The sequence below is a fragment of the Oratosquilla oratoria genome, chromosome 23, assembly GCF_046742065.1.
Source record: "Oratosquilla oratoria isolate Oo_2021 chromosome 23, ASM4674206v1, whole genome shotgun sequence".
NCBI classification, from domain to species: Eukaryota; Metazoa; Arthropoda; class Malacostraca; order Stomatopoda; family Squillidae; genus Oratosquilla; species Oratosquilla oratoria.
Genome location: NC_134799.1, coordinates 1,784,507 through 1,797,473, shown reverse-complemented (window position 1 = coordinate 1,797,473; position 12,967 = coordinate 1,784,507). Strand labels below are relative to the sequence as shown.

General features: G+C 38.6%; 1 protein-coding gene across 1 annotated transcript in view; it reads left to right on the top strand.

The window, feature by feature from the left end:
• The window catches only part of LOC143038165 (UDP-glucosyltransferase 2-like), an 86,529-nt gene that overhangs the window by 52,797 nt on the left and 20,765 nt on the right, over positions 1 to 12,967 (top strand). The window contains exons 12-13 of the mRNA XM_076207184.1: positions 9,398 to 9,617; positions 9,798 to 10,017. Of these exons, the coding sequence (XP_076063299.1) occupies positions 9,398 to 9,617; positions 9,798 to 10,017 (440 nt within the window). The remainder of the gene's footprint in view (positions 1 to 9,397; positions 9,618 to 9,797; positions 10,018 to 12,967) is intronic.

The window sequence follows — 12,967 nt, the reverse complement described above, 5'->3', positions numbered from 1 at the left end:
AGAATACTAGAAGGTATGATAGCCGTTATTTTTTTCAAGAATAAAATCTAATTAAAAAATCAGAATAGAAATAAAGTAAGCTTAACAGAAAACTCTTACAGTTTCTTTTACAGAATGGTACAGAGGGGAAAACAAAGCCATGAAATTTGCTATACCTAGAATATGGCTTGAACCCACTGATTACTCAACTGACTGCATTTTCTGCATGGTGAATCCTTCCAAACCCCGATCTAGGAAAAATGCATCTGCTGTTATCTATCCAGACATTCCATCTTTCATTGCACCAGTACCACACAGTGCTGATCTTTCTGGACCAGCTACTCCAGGAAGAAGTCAACTATCAGAGGAAAACAGCAAGTCAGAAGATGAAATAAACAGAGAGGAAGACTGTGACATCACAGATACTGTTGTAGTAGTTGTTGTTGTTGTCGTTCCCTAGACTGTCTGTCCGAGCAGTCCCATCTCCCCAAGGAATGCTACAGCCGAAACTGGGAAAAATTTTCCCACAAATCCTTTATAGAGTGTATGTTGTGTTGTTTGCGTGCATGATTGTGTATAATGCAGTCTTCCATTACGTGTTGTATGGTATGGGGTGAAGTGTTACATCCTGGGCAGCTGTTCACAATGCGGTCATCCAGCCTCTTCTGGTAGCTTAGAAGTGCTGGGTGGTGGCCGCATCGCAGTCTGGCCAAGTGGACTCTGTCCTTTTGTGGGAGAGAGGATTCAGAATGGTGGATATCAGGGGGTCTGGCATGCAGCAGTGTGTTGTCTTTCAGTGTGTTAATGGAGCGGTGAGTGATATGATTATGAATATGTTTCCGGAGGCTGGTATTTGGCCATCAGCTCTACGCAGGTGGCACCGATCCCTAAGAGGAGCTACACCTGCCTTGGGGAGTACCACTGTTGTAGTTGGGAGGAATCCTTACTACCCAAACCATTGAGATCTCAATGACCTCATAAGAGATCTTGATTTGACAAAATCAAATGGTGAGCTTTTGATTTAAAGGCTGAAGGAAAGGGATTTACTTGATGACAGTGTGCAAGTGACCAGCCAAAGAAAACATCACAAACGTTTCTCCAGTTTCCATGCAAAGGAGGACAGGCTACACTATTGCACTGATGTATCAAGCTTGTTTGATGCCATTGGAATTTCTTGCAATGCAGATGAATGGAGACTTTAGTGACAGCTTCTCCAAAAACCTGAAAGCTATCCTTCTGCACAATGGAAACAAGTACCCATCTCTGCCTTTTGCTCAATCTGTGCATCTTAAGGAGGACTACAGCAGTGTAAAGCTTCTACTGGAAATTTGAACTACAACAAATATGGCTGGGAAGTTATTGGAGACTTCAAGAAGGTGGGTTTCTTGATGGGACTGCAAGGAGGTTTTACAAAGAATCCCTGTTTTCTTTGTCTTTGGGACAGTAGAGACAAAGCAACATATTATCAGAGAAAGCACTAGCCTTCAAGGACTGACACTACACATCAGACTGGATCTCATGGAGCAGTGTGTTACAGCTTTTGACAAGGAGTCTGCTGACTTCAAATATCTTCAAGACTTCTTTCCTAAGCTTTTAGAGGGAAAGGTGCTGGTATTTTCATTGGACCACAAGTAAGGAAAATTATAGAGTGCTCAGAATGTTTACAGAAGCTCACAGAAAAGGATAAAAAAAGTTTGGGAGTGTTTCGTTGCTGTAGTACAGGGCTTCCTTGGCAAAAACCAGGCTTATAACTATATGAAACTTGTTGAAGCTTTAGTAAAAAGCATGAGATGGGCTCCAGAATATCCTTGAAGGTTCATATCCTAGATGCTCACCTCGGCAGCTTCAAGGAGAATATGGGAGCATATTTAGAAGAACAAGGGGAGTGATTCCACCAAGATATGATGAACTTTGAACAGAGATATCAGGGATCCTTCAGTGAAAGCATGATGAAAGACTACATATGGGGGCTCATACGAAAAAGTGATTTGTTGTATTCACACAAATCAAGAAAAAATAATTCATTCCCAATCCTAGTCATTAGTTTCAGAAGTTTTAAAATAACTTTCTGTGTCATTTGAACATATGTTTTTTGTCTTCCGTCCAAAAATTGTGAAATTTTTTAAATTTAGCTATTTGGGGAAAAAAAATCTAAAAACAAAAAAAGCAAAGTTTGACAGGAATAATAAACTTTTTTGTTTTGTTATCATTATTACTTTAATCATTATTAATATTATCAATATTATTATTATTTTTATTTTGTACATACATACATATACGAAGGTTTTTCCCCCCTTACAAGGGAAGTAGCCAAAAAGGAAAAGGCATAAGATCATTCCCACCCATTCCATCCCTGAATACACTTCACACCCCTCCACCCTCCCTCTTATCTTAGCACCTACTGGATGACGGGTCATCCCTGCACCTTGTCCACTGCCCTGGGTCAGAAGCAGTGTCGCAAGACACAGCACATCCACAGCAAGGACGCTTCATTAAATCGGCGACCCCCCTTCTCCGTCCCCCCATGCATAAAAGGAGAAGACAGGGAGAAATCTCTTCGGGCTGCATCAAATTTTGCTCACACATACTACCTCACCCCCCATCCCCCCGCCCATTCCACCTCATGCATCACAACATCATCCATATGCAACCATTCTCCATTCACCCCTGTCTTCTGTCCTCTCCTGTCCTTCCTCAACAGACATTCCCCTTTTCCCCAAAGCCCCCTTCACCCCATCCATCCTAGGACATCCCCTCATGTTCACTCTCTCCACATCTGCCTTCCATACCTCTTTTACTAGTCTTTCTTCACTCATTCTTTCCATGTGTCCAAAACATCCTAATACTCTTTCATCACCCCTATCTCCCAACTTCCTTTCCACCCTTGTTCTCCTCCTCACCTCCTCATTTCTCACTCTATCCAGCCTAGTAACCCCCATCATACTTCTCAGACACCTCATCTCAAACACATTCAAACTCCTCTCTTCCTCTCTTATGTTCCATATTTCTGCCCCATACAGTGCTGTTGGCACAATCACTCCTTCATACAGTCTCCTCTTAGCATCCATTCCCAAATGTCTATTCCTCATTACACTTTTTAATCCACCAAGGCATATACTCGCTTCTCTCAATCTACATTCTACCTCCACCTTCACTCCACCTTTTCCTGCCACATTTGCACCCAAGTATCTAAAACTATCCACTTCCTCCAGTCGCCCTCCCTTAATGCTCACTTCCAGTCTGCTTCCACTTTCACCCCTTGAGCATCTCATCACCTTACTCTTACCCACATTTATCTTCAGCTTTCTTCTATCACACTCCCAAACTCTGTCACCAACTTTCTCAATCCCTCCTCCGATCCTGCCACAAGCACAGTGTCGCCTGCAAACAGCAGCTGGCTCACCTCCCAGTTTTCTCCATTTTCTTTAACCATCTCCAATCCCTGACCCACCACCCTTGCATTTACCTCTCACACTACCCCATTCATATACAAGTTGAACAGCCAGGGCGACATAATGCATCCCTGACGAAGTCCCACCTTTACCTCGAACCACTCACTCTCTCCATTTCTAATCCTGACACAAGCTCTACTACTCTCATAAAAACTCTTGACAGTTCCTAGCTTTCCTCCTATCCCATATATCCGCAAAACCTCCCACAGTGCCTTTCTGTCTACCCTGTCGTAAGCCTTTTCCAGATCCATAAAAGCCAAAAAAACATCCTTCCCCTTTCCTACAGCTTTCTCACATATCTGTCTTACCACAAAAATCTGATCTACACAACCTCTACCCGTCCTAAATCCACAGTGTTCCTCACCAATTACTCCCTCTGTTCCTTTCCTAATCCGCACATTGCTGTGAGTTTGTGAATCATCCCTAACTTAACCATAGCCTACTCCACCTAACTTTAACCCTTATCCCTAACCAAATTTTTCTTTTTAATGAAACATACTTATCCAAGTACCTGGAGTGATAGTGTATGAGAATATGTATGATTATGGGGGTCTATCTGCAAAACACTAGGACGAGTTCGTGAACATACAAACAAACAAATTGACAGACAAATGAAAGATAGTTTTCCATGTACCTTGGGTTTCAGAATGTATATGGTTATAGGGGTCTATATGCAAAAACATAGGAGGAGTTCGTGAATAATCTCTAACCTAACCATACCCCACCTAACTTTAACCCTTAACCCTAACCAAAATATATATTTTTTTGAAAATGAAATATAGTTATCCAAGTACCTGAAGGATAGGGTATCAGAATATATATGGTTATGGTGGTCTATGCAAAACCCTAGGAGTTCCTGAACAAACAAATAAACAAACAGACAGACAGACAAATGATAGTTTTTGAAGTACCTTGGGTTATAAAGTTTCAGAATATATATGGTTATAGGGGTCTATCTGCAAAAACATAGGAGTAGTTTGTGAATGATCACTCACCTAACCATAACCCACCTAAATTTAACCCTATCCAATTTTTTTTTTTTTTTTTATGAAATATAGTTATCCAAGTACCTGAAGGGATAGGATATCAGAGTATATCACTTGTTTGCGAAAACGTTGTCATAACTCAAAATATCGAATTTTTCAGGAGAGGCATTTTAAAGTTTCAAAACGATCTCAATATTATAAAAAGCCCTCAAACACCATAGGTGGAACATTTTTTGGAGCATCAAATACACCTCTAAAGTTTATAGAAGTTGAAACAATCACAATCTTTACTAAGTCTAAAATATTTGTTGGAACAAGTTGGAACATGTACGGTTATGTCGTTGGGACATTTAGCACTCCCTAGCGGTCAATTTTTGAGCTACAGATATGACACTGTTACAAAAAAAATCCGTGTCTGAAGATGAATATGTCTGTATAGATAACTCAAAAATTCAGTTTTTTGAGTTATGACGACGTTTTCGCCAACAAGCGATATATGGTTATGGGGGTCTATCTGATTTTGGTAGTAGGAGATTTTGGTAGTAGGAGACAGTCAAGTGAGGTATTTAGACAGGGTTTTCTGCGACAAAGATAGGAAGCATAGGACGCAGGTGTGTTTCCCCGGCGCGGGCATAGGTGATGTTAGAGATAGGATTGAAGAGTGTCTAGTAGGGGAAGGTAAGGACCCAGTAGTTTGCTTAAGTGCCGGAGGAAATGATATAGGTAAGGTAGGGAGTGAGGAATTATTTGCGCGGTACCGAGATGCGCTAGACAAGATCAGAAATAGGGGAGGTGTTCCTGTAGTATGTGGAATCCTTCCGAGGCGTAGAGTTGGAGGCATGTGGCATTCCAGGGCTATTGCAATGAATTGCAGGCTGGCAAAACATTGTAAGGCTAATGGATGGGCATTTGTCGACAACTGGGACCGCTTTTATGGTAAGAATCACCTATACACAAGGGACGGAGTGCACTTGTCTCCCAAAAGATTTCGGCTCCTTGCTGAATCCCTTGAGCGAGAAGTAGGCATCCTACAGGGTTTTTTCGGGTAGATTATGTGGGAGTAGGGGGGGAAGTATCGGAATATAGTTTAGAAAATAGAAACAACTTAGAGGACTGTACAAAAAATCACCAAAGCAGGTGGAGGGAAGATAAACTTAAAGTTTACTATACAAATAGTAGGAGCATAATTAACAAAATTGATTTGCTGCGAGGTAAAGCATGCGTAGAAAATTTCGATATTATAGCCATTACTGAATCCTGGATCAACATGGCTGATAAACATTTCCTTCCGGAAATCGAAATAGAAGGATATAAGTTTTTTCATAAGGATAGGGTCGGCAGGAATGGGGGAGGTGTAGCACTTTTCGTTAAAAATACATTAAACTGTATTATCAACAATTCGATTAAGGAAGAGGACTGTACGGAATCTATTTGGGTAGAGATTATAGGCAAGAATAAGAAAGTTATTATTGGCGTCTTGTATAGACCTCCTAACCTTAGCATTGAGCAGACTGATTCCCTAATTCATGAAATTCATAGAGCGTCCCAGTACAAAAACGTTGTAATCATGGGAGATTTTAACTATAGAAACATTGACTGGGAAACTTTAATAGGAGATCATGAAGCGAAACAATTCCTAGATGTGGTGCAGGATAATTTCCTAAAACAAATGATTACCGATCCTACGAGGGGACAAAATACCCTGGACTTAATTCTAACAAATAATGAGCACCAAATTAGCAGCATAATAGTGGGCGATAGTCTAGGCTTTAGCGATCATCAAGAAATAAGATTTAATATTATTTGGGAAAAAATAAAAAGTACAAATAACGTTCAAGTACCAGACTTCAGGAAAGCAAACTTTGACAATATAAAAACCTATTTGAAATTGAATACGAAAAACAATCCGGACGTTTCAAACATTCTTGATTCTCGTTGCGGGGCTGATAGTCAGAAGTGGGGCAAGGAGGATACGCGTACCTTGGGTCAGGTCTGGGTCAAAGAGAGAAATACGCTTACCTTAGGTCAGGTCTGGGTCAAAGCGAGTGATGCGCGTGCCTTGGGTCAGGTCGATTCGGGGCGACGGCCCAAAAATCAGGTCAGTACTTTGGATGAGATGTATAGCAATCTGGCAGATCTAATTATTAATGCACAAAACACATTTATCCCCCTAAAGTCAATACGAAAAAATAGTAATACTCCCAAATGGATGACGGACAGATTGAAACATGAGATCGGAATTAAAAGAGGACTTTACGTAAAAATAAAAAACGGGGAATCACACCTTAGATCAAGATATAACGAAATGGCAAAGCTGGTTAAAAGGAATACACGTTCAGCGAAACGTAATTATGAAATCAAGGTTGCCAGTCAAGCAAAATCCAACCCAAAGGGTTTCTTTCACCTCTATAGAACAAAAAATAAAGAAAGAATAGGACCAATTAAAAACGACGAAAATGTCATGATAGAATCGGAAGAAAAAATGAGTGAGGAGTTTAACAATTATTTTCTATCGGTGTTTACTAATGAGAGGTTAGATAAAGTACCTGACTGCGATCCGATTTTTAGAGGGGATGAAGAAAATAGCCTAACTAATATCAGCATTAGTAAAGAAGAAGTTATCAAGCAGATTGACAGACTTAAAGCTACAAAATCTCCGGGTCCGGACGAAATTTTTCCAAGAATGCTTAAAGAGTGTAAATTTGAAATCTGCGACCAGTTAACTGAAATATTCAATAAATCGGTAGACACTGGTTCTGTTCCAACTGCTTGGAGGCAGGCAAACGTTGTTCCTGTTTTTAAGAAGGGAGATAGATCGACCATATGCAACTACAGGCCAATCAGTTTGACATCGGTTATAGGAAAAATGCTTGAATCAATAATAGTAAATAGACTCAGAGAACACATTGAAGGGCATAATTTAATTCGTGATTCACAGCATGGTTTCTCCAAAGGTAAGTCATGCGTGACTAATCTTCTATCCTTTTACACTAAGGTATATAAGGCGTCAGACAACAATGAAAATTACGATGTTATTTACCTTGACTTTAGCAAAGCGTTCGACAAAGTGCCACACCAGAGACTACTAAATAAAATCAAAGCCCATGGCATAGGAGGAAAAGTGTTAGAATGGATTAGAGCTTGGATTAGTAACAGAAAACAGCGGGTCACCATAAATGGAATAAAATCTAGGTGGGGCAATGTTACTAGCGGGGTCCCCCAGGGCTCGGTTTTGGGTCCCTTATTGTTCATTATGTATATAAACGACTTAGACGATGGGTTAAATAGTGATGTTAGTAAGTTTGCGGACGACACTAAAATAGGACGCCTAATTAGGTCAGGAGAAGACGCCCAGATTCTGCAGGATGATCTTAATAAACTGTTAACATGGTCGGTGAAATGGCAAATGAACTTCAATATCTCTAAGTGTAGCGTGTTAAACGTAGGGCTACACAACCCCAAAAATAGATACAACTTAGATGACACGTTTTTAGAAAAATCTGAGTGCGAGAGGGACTTGGGAGTTCTGGTGAGTCCGGACCTTAAAACCAGGAAGCAGTGCATTAGCGCCAGAAATAAAGCAAACAGTGCATTAGGCTTCATTGCTAGGACGGTAACAAATAGAAGTGCAGAGGTAATTATTAAACTCTATCTAGCGATAGTTAGACCCATCCTTGACTATGCGGTACAGTTTTGGTCCCCGTCCTACAAAATGGACATAAATTCACTAGAATCAGTACAGAGAAGAATGACCAAAATGATACAAGGACTCGGATATTTGCCTTACGAAGAGAGGCTTAGGCACCTAAACTTATACTCTCTGGAAAGACGCAGAGTGCGGGGTGATCTAATAGAAGTGTTCAAGTGGATCAAAGGCTATAACAAGGGTGATGCAAACAAGGTCATCATAATAAAACAACAGGGCAGGACTCGCAGTAATGGGTATAAACTGGACAAATTTAGATTTAAGAAGGAAATAGGCAAGAATTGGTTTACAAATAGGGTGGTCGATGAATGGAATAAACTTAGTAACCACGTAGTAAGCGCTGAAACTATCAGTTGTTTTAAAAAACGATTAGACAACTTTATGGATGGGGACGACAGGTGGTGATGGATACGGAGCTGCCTAGTGTAGGCCTTATGGTCTTTTGCAGTCTCCTTTATTTCTTATGTTCTTATGTTCTTAAGGAGTTCGTGATCAAACAAACAAACAGACAGACAGACAGAAGCTACTACTTTATTATAGTAGATATTATTGTTACTATTATTTGATTAACATCATTATTATTATTATCATTATTATTATTATTATCATTATTATCAATATTATTATTATTATTGTTATTATTATTATTATTATTATCATTATTATTATTATTATTATTATTATCATTATTATTATTATTGGTATTATTATTATTATTACTATTATTATTACTATTATTGTTATTATTATTATTATTATTATCATTATTATTGTTATTATCATTATTATTATTACTATTATCATTATTATTATTATTATTATTATTATCATTATTATTATTGTTATTATTATCATCATTATTATTATTATTGTTATCATTATTATCATTATTATTATTATTATTATTATTATCATTATTATCATTATTATTATAATGATCATTATTACTATTATTATTATTATTATTATTAATATTATTATTATTATTATTATTATTGCTAAAACCATGTGACTTGAGCCTGCCCAGGTGAACACATTATATGATTTTCCCAGATAGTGTTCCTTTTAGATTTAATTCTTTTTGACACCTGACAGCTGCATTCAGTCAAGTGTTAGCCACTTGTTGGTTACATTGCTAAAACCAAGTGACTTGAACCTGCCCAGGTGAACACATTATATGATTTTGCTAGATAGTGTTCCTTTCAGATTTAATTCTTTTTGACACCTGACAGCTGCATCAGTCAAGTGTTAGCTACTTGTTGGTTTTATTGCAGGACTTGGCCAAATGGATTGAGGAGGCTAAACATGGTGTCATCTTCTTTTCATTGGGGTCCATGATCCAGGGCCGCACCATCCCACCCCACGCCCTCAATGTCTTCATTCACACGTTTGCCAGGCTCAATCAGAGGGTCATTTGGACGAGTGACCTTGAGATAGGGGGTCTCTCAGACAACGTCCTTGTTGGGAAATGGTTCCCCCAGCAGGATGTCATAGGTATGCAGAGGGTCATTGAGCCATTCCATATTTTTTTTTCTTTTTTCTTTCTTCTGGTTGCCACCAGTGTATTCTATTCACTTGGCAGTCCAAATAGACAGGACAAAAGTGATGGATATAATCACATCCAAGGACCTCCTGAGTTAAATTTCTCATCCCTTTCTTTGTGTTCCTTTGCAGCTCACCCCAACGTGAAGGTCTTCGTAAGTCATGCAGGACTACTGAGTACGCAGGAGGCACTCTACCATGCTACTCCAGTTGTAGCACTTCCCATCAATTACGACCAGCCCAAGTTGGCTTCATGGATAGAGAACAAAGGTCTTGGGGTCCAACTTGAGTGGGAAGACCTCAGTGTACCCCTTCTCCTAAACACCATTAATGAAGTCATTGACAATCCAAAGTAAGGTCCCAAGGGTGGTATATATATACACACACACACACACAAACGCACACACACACACACATACACACACTTTCAACGAACGGACGGCTTGACGAACGCTCTGAAGAAAAGTGCAGATTGTGGATACCAACGCAAAGAGAAGTGCCTTTTTGTATTTGCAGGGGGGGGGGAAATTGCTCGTGAGGTAGTGGGAAAGTAAGGAAAGAGGAGAGGGGGAGAGATTGCTGGGGAAATGGAAGGAAATGAGGATGTGGAGGACTTGGCCCAGGCAGACGGGCGTAAGGTCAACATGAAACGACCACCGGACCAGCTCAGTGATGACGAAATGGCAAATAAAAATGTAAAGATTAGAAGTATAGAGAGGAGCAATACAGTAGAAAGTGACGAGAATATGTTCCAGGGATTTAAAGAGGGTGGGGGGGACACAACCCCCCCCCCCGACTGATAAGACTAGAGGAGAGAGTTGATAAGGTGATCGAGGACTTGGAACGTAAGTTAGGTAATGTAGACTCCATCTTCCAAAGAATTGAAAGGTTGGAACAACTAGAGAAGGCTAACAGAAACTTAACTGAAGAAGTGGAGGACCTAAAAAGACAGTTAGGAAATGTAAAGGAGGAGAATGAGAAATTGAAGAAGAATAGTAATGAAAACAGTGAGAAAATAGCTACAGAAGCTAAAAATTGGAGAATAACTCAAGAAGGGAATAAGGTTTCATTCACTGACATAGTCAAACAGCAATTGAAAGAACATAATGAAGACTCAGTTATTAAAGTGATGAGACAGAAGGAGAATATAGTAAGAGAATTAGCTGACAAAAAGAAATGTATAATTATATTAGGAATGGAAGAGAAACATAACCCAGATAGAACCGCAAGAATCAAGGAGGAAAATGAAAGGGTAAGCAGTTTATTAAAATTAGTCCAGGAAGATGAACCAGAAATTATAAAGGAAATTGAGGAAAAATTCAGACTCGGAAAATATAGTACAGATAAGACCAGACCAATTAAGATTAAATTCAGGTCTCAAACAACGGCAGAGAAAATTCTATCCAAGACAGGGAAACTAGCAACAAATGATCAATATAAAAAGGTATGGATAAAAAGAGAAATGAATAAGGAGGAAAGAGAGGCAGAAAAGCAGAAAAGAATTGAAGCTAAGGCAAAAAACGAGGAAAGAACGGAGTCAGAGAAAGAGAGATTCTATTGGAGAGTAGTGAACATGAAAATAAAGCAGTTCGACATACTAAAGAAAAACATAAGGGAAACAGAGAATACAATGGAAGTGGCAGAAAACTAAGAGTGTCTTACACAAATATAGATGGATTGATAACAGGATTGAATGAACTGAATGATTATTTGAAAGAAAAAGAACCGGACATAATGGGAATTGTAGAAACAAAATTAAAAGGCCCACTACCACCCAACAGTGTAGGACATGATACATACAATTATTGGATTAGAAACAGAGAGAAAAAACAAGGGGGTGGAGTTATGTTCCTGACTAAGAAGGATATAAACGTGAAAGGTGTCATATATGGAAAGAATACAGTAGAGATGATTATGATAGAAGTGGAAGACCGAGATAAGAAGAGCAGAAAATTTGTGATCAATTATGTGCCTCCGAAAACAGCCTCATGGGAGGAGAGTGAACATAAAAGTATGTTAGAGGACACAAAGATAGCATTAACTAAAATAATGGAAGACGGAGGAAGAATAGTTATGATGGGCGACTTTAATTGCAAAGAAATCTGCTGGGAAGAAATGACAGTAAAGAGTGGTGATGACTCATGGGGAAATGCTCTACTTGAGATGATTACTGACCATTCAATGACACAATGGATACAAGAGAACACTAGGTATAGAAATGAAGAAGAACCATCGAGGCTAGACTTAATAATTACATCTGAACCTAGAATAGTGGACAAGATTGAATATAAAACACCAATAGGTAAAAGTGACCACATATTGATTGAACTGGAACTTAATGAAGAAAAATATATGAAAAGAAATGAACAATATAGAAAAGGAAGATTGATGTATGAAAAAACAAACTTTGATAAAATAAGAGAATTCTTCCAACAAGAAAACTGGGAAGAAATATACAAAGAAGAAACATCAGTGGAAGAGAAATGGAATATTTTGACAAAAATTTACAAAGAAGGAGTGGAAAAGTATGTCCCAAGACAAAAACAAGAAAAAGAATATGTAAAATGCTGGTACAACAAAAGTTGTAGGGAGTTAAAAGACAAAAGAGACAAAGCCTGGACCGGATGGAAAAAAGACAGAAGACCTGAAAAATGGAAAATATATACTGGTTATAGAAATGAATATGTACAAAAGTGCAGAGAGGAAAAAAGAAAATATGAAAAAGATGTTATAGAAAAGTGTAAAGATCAACCAAAACTATTCTTCAGATTTGTAAACAATAAACTGAAAAACAAACAAGACTTGGAGAAATTAAGACAAGGAGGAGTTGAATACACTGAGGAAATGGAAATGGCAGAAATTATGAACAAACATTTTAAATCAGTGTTTACAAGGGAAAATATACAACCTGAAGAGATTGAGTGGAAGGAAAAAATCCCCCCTATGGAAGAAATAGAAGTAACAAAGAATGAAATATTGACACACTTGGGTAATTTTGATGTCAGAAAATCGCATGGGCCAGATGAAATAGCAAACTGGATTCTGAAAGAATGCAGGAATGAACTGGCAGACAAAATACATAGCATAATAAGCAGTTCCTTAAAAGAAGGAAAAGTTCCAGAAGATTGGAAAAAAGCAAATATAGTACCTATATATAAAGGAGGAAATAAAGAAGAACCTACCAACTATAGACCAGTCTCTCTAACAAGTACAATAGCAAAAATATGTGAAAGAATTATCAAAAGTAGATGGGTAAAATACTTGGAAAAAAACAACGTACTAAATCCAAGGCAATTTGGATT